At 37.4% G+C, this 12774-nt stretch overlaps 1 protein-coding gene across 2 annotated transcripts in view; it reads left to right on the plus strand.

The window, feature by feature from the left end:
- Positions 1-12774, plus strand: part of BABAM2 (BRISC and BRCA1 A complex member 2) — a 163833-nt gene that overhangs the window by 130447 nt on the left and 20612 nt on the right. For both annotated transcript variants that reach the window (XM_066316048.1, XM_066316047.1), the window contains exon 11: positions 11688-11841. In XM_066316048.1, the coding sequence (XP_066172145.1) occupies positions 11688-11841 (154 nt within the window). The remainder of the gene's footprint in view (positions 1-11687; positions 11842-12774) is intronic.

Raw genomic sequence — 12774 nt, forward strand, 5'->3', positions numbered from 1 at the left:
TTTGGAGACAAATATTTCCTTGTATTCTTGTTCCTGTATATAGTTTATGTATTTATACCATATAGAAATTAGAGTATCATTTAGGTTGGAAAAGATCTTTAAGGTCAAGTCTGGACATTGATGAAATAACAGAAGTTATATTATTTGTGCATAATTAAAAATTAAGTAGTGTTATTGTTATAAACACAAAAGTAGAACTCTGAAGCAACCTGCATTTGGGCTTTTCAAAGATTAATTTTTATCTTGCAAGATTTTTAGGTTGTTGGCACTAAGGAGATGGACAGAAACCGAATCAGTTTGCAGTAGCAAATGAAACTGTGCTTGTCTTAGTGGTTGTTTAAGATGTCTTGAAAAGTAGAAACATTAAAAGGGTATTTTCACTGAACAATATTTTAGGGGGTGGAGAATCTTGAAGGATGTCAGCATTTATATTTCCAGTTTGTTTGGGATCTCAATCAAGGTGCAGTTGGTTGGGAACATTTGCTGGAAGTGACCTTGGCTGACTGTAAGGGATTTCTGTTTCTGTGTGGATAATGCCACTGACCCAGGAGTTCCAAAGCGCTGGTCATGTAAAAGCCTGAGCTTAAATGGTGGTCATTCTTGCTGTGGGGATGCCAGCTTAAGTAGCTTTTTGTCCACCTTTAACTTGTCTGTGCAGTTAGATGGTTGTCTCCATTCGAGGATAGATCAGAAACAGGCAGCATCCCAGCAACAAGAAAGTTTTCAAACAGAAGAGAGAAGCAAGGGGCCTAAAGGATTAATTGGCTCAGAGGAGACTATACCTATGAGTGCAGCCTTTGGGTGGACACCTGCTTCTAGATTCAGGGGTTTTGGTGAACGTTACCAAGACCGGCTTTTGATGCATTCTTGTTTGGATATTGCTGTCTGCACATGTTTGTCAGTATTTTCAAGAAAAGTTATGGAAAAAAAAACTTGTCTATCTGAGCCATGTCCAAAAAAAAAAAAAAAAATAGGCAAAGTATTGACTGGACAATTTACATTAGATTGTTTCTGTGAGCTTTTATCTAATGAGGTGTTTTAACTTTATTATATAATGCTGTTGCTTTATTCTTCTTATTGTTCCTTAAATAAAATGGGAATTTATGGCTCTGAAAACTAAAGAAGGTAAAAAGAGAACATGACCATGTGAATAACAAGGTGATATCTGGTCCTGTCAGGAAAGCAGGATAGTTCAACAGAAATGCCAGGCAAAACAAAAGAAATGCTTCAGGAGTCTAGAATACAAAGTTCAATGCTGATCAAAACAATCTGTAAATACTGTATAAGGCTGTCATTTCATTCTTAAATGAGAAACTCTACATTAACAAAGCCCCAGTGATGTAAAAGTGGCTAGAAAAATCAAATTTGTATCTTATGCTTGGGAATAGGTATGAAAGTGTCTTTCTTTTGGTGGTCTTCTCCTCTGACTCAGTACTTGTAGTTGGTTCCGTGTATTTCTTTGAATCTGGTCTTGCAAGTTTCTGAAAGCATGTTCTGCCTACAGCAAAATATATTCTGAGCTGATGGGGTTAAAACTCTGTACATTGTTTCAGCACTCAAAGCAAGGAGTTCTCTGGGACATCAATCACTAAAATAGGCATGGGCTAATAACAGGACTGAACTGTAGCATTTGGAAAATTAATGAGTCCTTTGCTGATCATTTTTCTCCATGGTGTATTTTTCTCCTTAATTTCTAAGGGATACTGCCAAGTAGATTTAGTTTGAAATTTTTATTGAAAGCTAGTAATTTTATTTTTGACATTAATGCTTAAAGAGTACTTTAAGCATTCTGTTCCTTTGATTCCACCTTGGCTATTTACTTGTATGTGAGCCAAATGAGATTTTTTTATATATGTATTCATAACGGATGGAAGTGAATCTGAAAAGGGGCTTTCTTTTCCTCTTTTTCTGTTTCTCTAGGTTCATTTTGTTTTCATGTCACTCAGCATAAGCTAGATGTAGTCTCCTAGTTGTAGTTGCAGAAGAGGGGAGAATGGACAGCAGACAGCTCATAAAGCTTGGTACGGACAGCAACAAAGAGGAAACAACAGTTGTGATACTAATTAAGCTTTATAAGAATCTTATAGATGGCCTGATGTAGGTGGACTGGCAAGGTATTTTAAAATGGCATTCTGCAGTGGATATTACTTTTTTAATTTCTGAGAAACACATGTATTTGCCACACTTTTAAAACGGTAGTATATTGCTGCAGACATTAATTGACATTCTTCCAGCAACTACAAGCAGTTTAACAAATGGACTGAAAGGTTTTGTAATAACTTCTTACAAAATTGCACTTGTCAGAAAAGTGAACTGTTGATTTTTCTTATTTTTATCTAAAGTATAACTACTATGTGCCCAAGTATATGGCAGATAACTAAAACTCTCAGAAAAAGTACTTGACATGGGAAAAGGATATAATCCTATTTTATCCACTCAATTTTTGAAAAGAAATAATTAGATCACAAAAAGTAATGTACAGGAGCAGGACTGGAGTACAAGTTGTGGTGCTTATTCTTTTTACTCCATGTCTGGTTTGCGTCTCCATGCTTTGGTAACTCACAGATTGTTTTTCTCTAAGATGAGAACTGCTTTAAAGGTGTGAAATACAGCAAGTTCAAAATTGCTCATAGTAGCAAGTAGAAAGCAAATACCTTGTTTTCAGTCCAGAAAGGACATGATGAGCAGGGGTTTCATGGATGAGTCCTGGGTTCAATACCAGGCAGTAGTTTCAGAAAAGAAACAGGATGATACACAACATCACAGGATTATTAGAGATAGGAAATTTCTAGAAATAAGAGCTGCATCAGGATAAGAAACATTTTCTGACTCATTCTTCCCTCTCTTTCCTCCTTCTATGCAATGGCAATTACTTTGTCACCAAAATAATTTTTTTCTACAAATCCATATGTGACATAGCAATAGCACACAGAGGCAAGTGCTGAATACCTTTTATGAAATAGATAAAAATAATTCATTTTTGAATAGTTAGGAATACACCTTGGTTTAGAGATAGAACTGGTCACAAAGATGCATAAATGTCAAAATGGGGAAAGGAGGGAGTGCTTAAGCTGCTTTTCTGCCTCCTTTGTCAGCAGACCGTCCGCCCCATTCAGCAGCAGTCCTATCTTTTCTCTAGTCATCCTCTTGCTGTTCTGTAGCAGCCCATCTTGTTGTCCTTAACTCACCTTGCCAGATTCAATTCTAGGTCAGCTTTGACATTCCCAGTCCTGTCTCTGCATGTTCAGGGAGTGTCCACATTTCCTGTGATTGCTTTTTATGTTTATCAGGGGTTCCTTGCTCATCCATGTAGGCCTCCTGCTGCTAGAGTTTGCCTTTCTGCTCACTAGGATAGACTGTTGAGCTATGGTCATCATGGACCCATATACTCACCAGGACCATTGTGTCATAGGAGTCTTCCATGGGAGGAGCAAGATCCCTGAACAGCCTGAAATCTGCTTCCTGAAGCTTAGGGGTGTGATCCTGATGTTTGTCTTACATCATCCTTAAACAGTGATTCACAAAAAAAGCACCAAAAATGGCTGGTGGTCTAGAAAGCATGTCATAGAAGAACATGTTCCACAAAGTTTTTAAGGTCATTAAAAAGCAATAGAAGGATAAGCTTTTAGAACTGTGTAAGGTGGCTTGAAGAGTAAAAGTGGTAATTGTGGTGTTCAGGAGTGGAAAGATGCAATGGGCCTGTACCTCATTTGAAAATACCTGGAGTAGCTTGGTTGGCTAGTTGGGACAGATGGGATTACACTGGGTTGGGTTTTGAAAGCTGCAAGTCTGCAAGAAGCGAAAGTTGAAAGAACAGGATAGCAGGTGTGGCAGCAGAGGGTCCTCTTGACCTGCAGGATACTGTCACACTGACCGCAGGTGACAATGAAGTAAAATAGTTTCCTTCCAAATCCCAGGCAGCATTTAAAACAGAAAAAACAACTTATTTGCAAGCCTCATAATTTTAATAAAAAGTTGGTGCGAGAAGACAATGGTTTTGCACATCTTCTTTTCCGGTAAAAACATGGTTTAGAAGTCTTCCTGTCCAGTTGGAAAGTAACATAAAACTTCTCAGCAATTAGCAGTGTATCTCTGCTCAGAAAGTATTTTTTGCAGTGATCACCAGCCTGTGCCAAGAAAGGGCATGGCTTGCTTTTTACACCCATAACAACTGCATTAAAGTTTCAAGCTTCAAACAATTCAGAGGGAGAAGAGACAGCTTTTAGTCACATCAATCTCATCAGCACTTGGAGAAGTTACTATAGAAACTGTAACAACAGAAACAATAAAAGGAAATAGAAACGGAAGGAGGACAGAATGAAGATCTTTAAGAATTTGAAGTAAAAATAAAACAGAAATAAGTAGCTGAAGCTGGTTATAAGAAGCATTTTTCTTAATTAAGATAAATACGATTACAGAAATTAGAGAAGATCTGTAAGACCCATTATGCCATTTCTTTGGGGTCAGTATAAGATTTTGAGATATTCCACAGGATATTTTTTGGAGGTAGTAGAGTCCTGCTGTAGAAGTCCAGTAAGAGTATGACATAGGTGGGGGTGGACAATAACATTCAAAAGCAAGAAGATGTTATAAAGCTGTTTTCAGATTAAGTTACAGCTCTTTACCATGGTCTTGGACCGCACAGCTGGAAACTGCTTGAAGAATATCTTGATTTGATCTGTTACTTAGTTCCTCTGTAAAACAAAACCAATAGTTAGGTACCCTGTCTGCAGCACGTGACCATAACTTCAGTCATGCAAAATATTTTTATCACATTTTTAAAAAATGCTGGTTTGTATGAAGGATTGAATACTTAAAAAAAAGTTACAGGTTATAATAAAGACATGGGATATTTTTACCACCATATAATAATGCCTATGTTGAAAAAAAATTAAAACAATTGTAATCATAAATCAAGTTGCCACTGTTGCCTAGATTGTATCATTACTCCCACTATCAGTGGAAGGAGAACCACAAGGTGGATGCAGAAATGTCGTGCAGTCCTCTGCAAATAAAAATGGCTTACATTATATTTAAAGAAACCCAAACAGACAAAACCACTAACAAACCAAAACAAAGAAAGCTAATTAAACAAATCTACTCTGTAATGTGTCGGAATAATTTAATCCATCACAATTCATTGTTTCCATTTTGCCTACAGTGGTTTGCCTTCTTTGTTTAGCATTGTATATTCTGTGAATAGAATAGTTGTTTCTCTTTTTTTGGAGTATTTACTTGTATTTCTATAGTATTCAACTGAAAGTATTTACTACATGTTATCTTACTCATTTGCTGTACAAGTGTTGACTTTGCCAATGGGGTGGATATTTCCTGTAGCAAGGGCAGACCTAATTATTTCAAAACCAGCTGTGATTACCAACACACTCAGAATGCCATTAGTGTCTCAGCTAAAATTCCATAAGCAGTTTTTCCTTTCAGATTTGAAATTTTGAAATGTTGATTTCAAAACAGCATCTTAGTGCAAAGAACCTCTTTTTTTCCAAAAGGGATGTCAGCCCTAATAATATTTAACAAATTCAAATTCCTGTGACTCTGTTAACCTATGTTAACCTAACCTAGCTCTCTGTTAACCTAAAGTCCCACATTAATGCCATTGATATGTTATTTGTCATCCTTGCTTTCTCATTCCTGCAAGAATAAATCATCACACGCCAAAGCAGGATAGCTGTGGCATTCAGTAATTCCTTGTGTATTTTAAGCCAAGTTCTCCCTTTCATTTTTTGCCAGTAGAATGTAGGCCAAAGGCCTTCAGCACACACGAGTCCAGGAAAGATTCACTAGGCAAAGCAGCCTGAAATACTGCCCTGAGGAGCTTTGTGCTAGACACTACAGCCCCCAAAATGCTTGTGGCTAAATCTATTTGGGTTTCTCTGTAGGCACCATGATCAATATGATTCTTGAAAGACCTTCTGCACTGGAATTTTTATGTAAAAATTGAAGAAAGCTCTTTTTCCTTGAAGTTAGGTAAAGATTTTTCACCCATTGTACAGGCTGTCTGAATCAGCTTTCTCATAGAAGTCACGTCAAAAAATCTAGTAGAAATCTTCTTTTAAAACAAGGTTTAAGAGATGTGTAAGTGTTACCATGTAATATGGTATATGTATTGTCATCAAGTTGCTCTGTAAATTCACATGGGTCTCATCCACATCATCACAAGAAAACTGTAGAGCTCTGAGTTCAAGAAACTTTTGCAGTTTGAGGCCATGCATTCAAATCCACTGTTTTTCCCGGCAGGATGAGCCAAACTGCAAGTAAGGCAGGGAGAATGTGAAATTCAGTGAACCAAAAAAAGAACAGCCAGAAAGATGATGAATATGTACTAAAAAGAGACAGAAATGCAGTTCTGGAGCCTGGAATATGTGTTTCCTGTTTCCATTACTTACTTCTTCAGAAGTACTTGAGTGCAGAGGCAGTCTCTCGCCAAAGCTGGATGATAAGTAAGGAGTGAGTCAGGGAATTTTGGGAAGAGAATGGCTAGTATCAGGCTAAGATTCTTCAGTGTTCTCTGGAAATTTGAGTTTGGCGTATCCTTCTTGTTTTTTTTGTGAAATAATTTAAACAAAACCTCTCACATGTCCAGTAATCATTGATTCTGAAGTATATACTATGGCAGTCAGCGTTGGAAGGACTTGTGTTTGGCTATGTAAAGTATTACCTATGAGTAAGTCTCAGAAGAATTGCATCCCACTGACTGGCAAGTTAGCATCAGTAGGCAGGTTGACTGTTTTTTTCTGGTTCCTGATCTGGAATCCCTAAAGAACCTGTCAATTCATGAATGGGCTATGAAATCATTTTTAAAATACTTTATGTAGCTAACGTCATTCTTATAATGTTTAGAATCATCACATTGAAAAGCTCATGCAGAAATGAACACATTTAATTGGAGCAAGACTTCAGTGGTGTGCGGTAAATAAATGCAGAGGGAGAGGGTCTGTCAGATGGGAGAAGCTAGAACAGTGTCTCCTTTGGCCAGCTCTGTGCAGCCTAGGACTGTTTAGAACTGGGAACAATACTGTGTTATCTTCTGTTTGAAGGCTGCTCCATAAAGCAAGTACAGATTGAAGTAAGGTTGTGCAGGTCACGAAATCTTGTCAAAGCAGAAATCTCAACAATAAAATATCCAGATCACCCAGTGTTCATGAGTGCAAAACAAATTTCAGGTGCAATAAACTGCTGCAGAATCAAGCATCCCAAAGGTTAGTAAGATAACCTGTATGGTAGCATCCAAGGATTAAGATGATGAATTCAGTGAGTAAATATTGGCTTTTGTGAAAACAAATATCTAGATTTATCCAGTGCCATACAAAGGATAAATAAACCTTTTCCCTAGAATAGAGGAACAGTATATGGAAAAATTTTTAAATGTTACCGTCTAGAGTGCTTTGAAATATATTAATGGTCACCATGCATTTAAAGCATGATTTTGTTTTCCCATCTCTTTTCTCCAGTGCTTAAAGGTGGAAAGGAGGGCACTGTGGTAAACCTGCCCTTTTCTTCTGAGCATTTTTCCTTCAGAAAACCTGTTGCAGCACTGGTACATGCTTTTTCTGAGACATTCCTTCCGCATTTCATATCCTGTTGAACGAGTTGTAAAATTAAATGCTAAAGATACTATTTTAAAGTTAATAGGATAGTCAAGATCAACTCTGTAGTTCTTGACATAAGCTTAACAAACTAGGTAACCTGTTCCAGGCTGCAGATTGCTTTTTTTTTAAAAAAATGAACAATTCAACCTTACAGATGCGTTGCACAGTTTGTTAGTTATTAATAAACCAAGATTTTGGCTTTAAGATAACTATGTTTTGAATATATGTATGCATTAAGTACTAAGTCAAGAGAAGCAAATTTGTGTGTTACTTCTAGATAGTTTCTTATGTTTCTAAAAGAGAGCAACTTCAACTATTTATAAACTGTAATTAAGTTTCTTTACAACGTGACTCATTCTCAACAAGCAAGTCCTTTTTCTTTTGCTTTCTTATGAACTGTGTGGGAAAATTAGGGTTCAATCAGTGAAGAATTTACTCAATGCTTAATTACCCATAAACAGCCCTCCAAGTTCTGCTCATGTAGAGCTTGCATAAAGACATGATTTTCCCCACACTATGGCTGTCTAAAAAATGATCTGTAAATTGTAATGTAGGGAGAAAGCAGTGTTTTACTGGATTTTTTATCCAGTCTGCTTCTTTGAGTTCCTCTTACATTAACAGTGTGATGCTTAGGAGGGCCAAAGTAAGAAGTCATCAGATTTAAATTACTTCAAGCATGGAACTAAATTAAACAGCTTTACTTTCCTGAATGAGCTAATTGTTTAAATTTTCCAAAGGAAATGTTTCTATTTCTGTGAGAGAAGGGATAAATGGGACTTCCTCTGACATAATTTTCATTTTGAATCTTGAGTTTGACAGCAGCATTTTTACCTTCAAAACCAAATATTACTCCTTAACTGCATGACTTGTATAAGCTTGCTAGTTGAAGTGACTCACTTACGCAGATGAAGTTATTTTTAGGGAGATAATTTGCACTGTTTAGAAGAGAGGAAAAAAGGGAGAGAGAGTCCTACTAAGAGCTAGATCTCTCATTATAGTTTACAGAGCTCGTGAACCCAGCATCCAAGCAAAAGATGACTAAGCAAGGGGTCTATTGGTACTTTCAGGAATTTACAGACATGAGTCATCTGCTTATTTTCTGCAGACATATCACCAGGGTACTTTGTGAGTCAGCTGTTATTTGGAAATAGTACTTGTATTCAACACGAATATGTTTTTGTAGTTCTTAGGTAACTAGCATGCCAAACCAACACAGGCTTTTACAGTTTGCCTAGTTCAGGTGCTAATTTACAAAACTGATGTGTTTTTCCTAACTGTGATGCATTTTTCATGGCAAAGTGTGAATGTTGTCTTGCATGTAATTACAGTAACACCTTTGTCACCTTAGATACTGCATGAAGGCAGATCTGATTTTGTATTAATGTACAGATTGAGAGTCAGACTGCCTACACGTGACCAGGTAAAAAGAAAAATTTTCTTTAGCAAGTCGTGTGTGATTATGAGCAGAATTTGACCTTTCATGTCCAAAACACCCTGCCAGCATTAATTACCAGTGGTATTTGCTTATTTTTTTCATTCTGTGCACTAACAGTATCAGTGCATGGGCATCCACTAGGACGGAAGCAAGTTCTTGCCTTCCTTTCCTATTGCTGAAATAATAGCTGACTACCTTGAGATATGTATAACACTTTAAACTCAAGGCTATTTCCTGTTTACTGGCCTTTTAGGTGTGGTTGTGTTCCAGAATTAGGGACAGGTTTTTTTACTCGGTCTGGACTCATCCACACCTTGTATTAAGGAAACATTTGGGTTAGAATACTGGAAGTTTGGCAATTTCAAGTGAAAGGTATTATTATAAATCAAAGGCAGTTTAAATTTTTCAGAACTCTACTTGCAATTCAGGGTAATGCTGCTGTTATACAGATGTGGAATGCATAATTTTGAATCTAGTTTGATTATCTGATTTATGTGGTCAGTTTATAATGTAGGTAATTTGTGAAAATTCCTATACAGATTTTGGTTACTTGAATATATTCTGGTGGTACCTTCTCATAACAATTGCAGGTGTCACTGTAGTGAGACCACTGCCTTGATTATCCATTTTAAGCAGCATTTTTAGTGCTAGGTACTTTGTCCTGAGAGCCCACCTTAATTCTAGGTAACAGGGAAAAAAAACTGTTGCTGCTTGCGTGTGTTATGTGGATGGCAGTTTTGAAGGGAAAGTTAATGGAAGTTAGAAACTCTCAACTAAAAAGTCGAGTACAAGGACTAAACTGTTACTTGAATGCTGTGCTAAAGCTTGTTATTCCTCTTAGACGGTGATAAAATACAAAAGTACACAGACTTGGTTTCTCTTAAGGAGTTGGTACTTAAGAATGAAAAAGATACACTAGAGAAACAATTTAAGCACTCAGAGCTGAAGTAGTATATTTATAAGATTCAAATAGAGAAACAGTCTTGTTTCTTTACCCTTTTCCATGGTGGGCTCCTTCAGAGACAGAGGTGCACACACCATTTATGAGGGGAGGAGACAACTTGCTTGCTGATAAATGGCCAGGTCACACCAGTGTTTTTCAGGATTGTTATTTAGTAATCACATTATAAAGAGGAATTCAACAGAGCAATCTTTGAATCTAACCTTTGTTAAAGCAGTGATCTGTCCTCACAAATTAGCAGAACTCTGCCCATGTCATTACCACTGAAATATCTGCCGGAAGCTGCTGTGTGGGCTGAGTCACCCAGACTCTGGGAGTTGTCACGTGTGGATCAGACACTGGGTCACAAACTGAGCAAGCGCTGTCCTCCACAGGAGGATTTGTTGTATTTTGGGACTATGGCTGGAACAGCACATTTGATTTAGTGTGTTTTATGGCTGCAAATGCTTTTACCCCTAGAGCTTGGGTGGTAGTTCAGAGAAAAGGGAGATAAAGTGTAGCTGGTGCACATCTGAGTATTTAGATGTGATTAGATAAACTGAAAAATGAAGGAACTAGCAGGATGATAGCATGGAATTTGGAAAATAAAACCTGTTTTACAGATTCCTCAGTCTGTTAGCAGAGACTTCATAGGAAGTGGTGGAACCTCTGGAAATATTTTAAATACAATTCCACTGCATTGTTCTTTCACTGTACAGAACTTTAAAAATGTGATTTGGAGGATAACAAAAAGTACGGTTTTAGGTGCTTTATAAATGAAGCCTACACCTTTAAAAGAAATTAACCTTCTTCCATTAATTTGGGTGTTAGACATTTAATATTAGTAATTCAAGTGTGTTGTTACAACTTAGTTTAACTACAGATTTCTGACATCTCCTGAAAAAAGAAGTAGACCAAGAAAATACAAACTATAATTCTAACAATGAAAAAGTTAAGTTAAAAACTAGTTCTGACCATGAAAACCTACACAGTTTGTAACTGTTGTAGGCTATTTTATTGTTCACCAGACCTAGTTGATCATGAGACAGTGATAAGCAAAGGGAACTAAGAGGTTCTGATTTTTATTTTTAGTGGGATATTTTGGGTATTAATGACTTTGCAGTGTGTTTTTAGTTTTGTGGGTGTATTCTTGTCTAGCGGATGACAGCAAGTTGAAATCTTTTCCAGCTCATATGACTGAATCGTTCTACATTCTGTATCAAATCATTTGACCACTTCAGGACACAGACAGCTATGGAATGATGATGATAATGCTTTTGATGTCCATGAGGACACTAAAATATATTGGTTAAAGCAGATAAAAAGAAATCGGGTTTTTTAAAGGAAAGCATAACAGACTGTATTTTTTGGATTTTTGAAAGGGAAGATTTCACTATAAAAGTAATTTTTTTAATAACTAAATAATCCTGGTGGAGATTTTATGATTAACATAGCAATACACTAGCTAATTGTTTTAAAATCATGTACTTTATAAAAGTGTTTTGATAAGGCAAAGTGTCCCATACAGCAATAGATTGGAATAATTACTTATAAGTAAGAAGAAGAATGTTTTAGAGCTAGCCATCACTTTCTCCTTTTCTGGCACCTTTAAACCAATAGAATGGTCTGATATACTTCCAATAAGAAAAAAGGAAAAAATAAACTGGTATATTTTTATAACTCTTTTTTTCTTTTTGAATTGCAGTTGACCTACCCCTGTACTTTCCTCGAGACCAACCAACCCTAACATTTCAGTCCGTCTACCACTTCACTAACAGTGGCCAGCTGTACTCCCAGGCCCAGAAGAATTACCCATACAGCCCCCGATGGGATGGCAATGAAATGGCCAAGAGAGCAAAGTAAGTCAGATTGCTGTTTCCTACTAAGCATCCCATTTGTTTCATGGTTTTTGGTGGGTAGAAATTTCATGGAGATAACTGTACATTTTCAGCGTTACAAAAGCTGAACCTGTTCTTCTCCTCATATAGTCCTGGCATTCCTGTAGATTACTGTAGACAGGTACTTACTAATCATGCTTATTACATTAGTGCCAGAGGACTAAACAAAAGAAGGCTCTTTCTGCTAGGCTTTGTGTGGCACAGAGTGGTGACAGTCTCTGCTCCAGAGAACTTCCAGTCTAAGTAGACGAGATAGCGCCCAGCAGGAGTAACCTGCATGGTGGCAGTCAGTCAAGGTAACTCCCTGAGGTTGTGTGGGTGTTGAGGGGACCCTGAAGGGAAGCATGTGAGATAGAGAGAGCAAGGAAGAAAAACCTGAAAGATCCGGAATTATGCTGTAATGAAAAGGCATGGAAGAACAGGAGGAGGTATAGAGCAAACCACCATTCCAGCATAGGAGGCAACCCTATCAGATCTTGAGAAAGTTATCTGAAAATCTGAATATCTCTTGCTTTATTGCTTTTTTGTTGGATGGAAGCAGAGAATCACTGTCTTCTTCCTCCACATTTTTTCTGCAAGCCCTTATTTTGGGCTGAGGAGATATCACTTCAGTCTGTGTTTCCCTTTCGATAATGATGACAGACAGGGCAGCCTCACTGAGAGGTTCTGTTGCAAGGGCAAGCTGCCACAGGCAGTGGTGTTCCCAAAGCCAGATATTGTCCCTGTCTTCTTATGAAGCAGAGCAGATTTTTACCTGAATGGGAGATACAGGCAGCAGGCTTGCTGCAGTGTTTTGGTTTTGCAAAGTGTAAAAACGTAAGAACTGCGAGAGATTTAAGCAGGCACATTATCAGTTGTTCAGCATGTAAAAGCATCAAACTGCATAAATCACAA

The sequence above is a fragment of the Sylvia atricapilla genome, chromosome 3 (assembly GCF_009819655.1).
Source record: "Sylvia atricapilla isolate bSylAtr1 chromosome 3, bSylAtr1.pri, whole genome shotgun sequence".
Lineage (NCBI taxonomy): Eukaryota > Metazoa > Chordata > Aves > Passeriformes > Sylviidae > Sylvia > Sylvia atricapilla.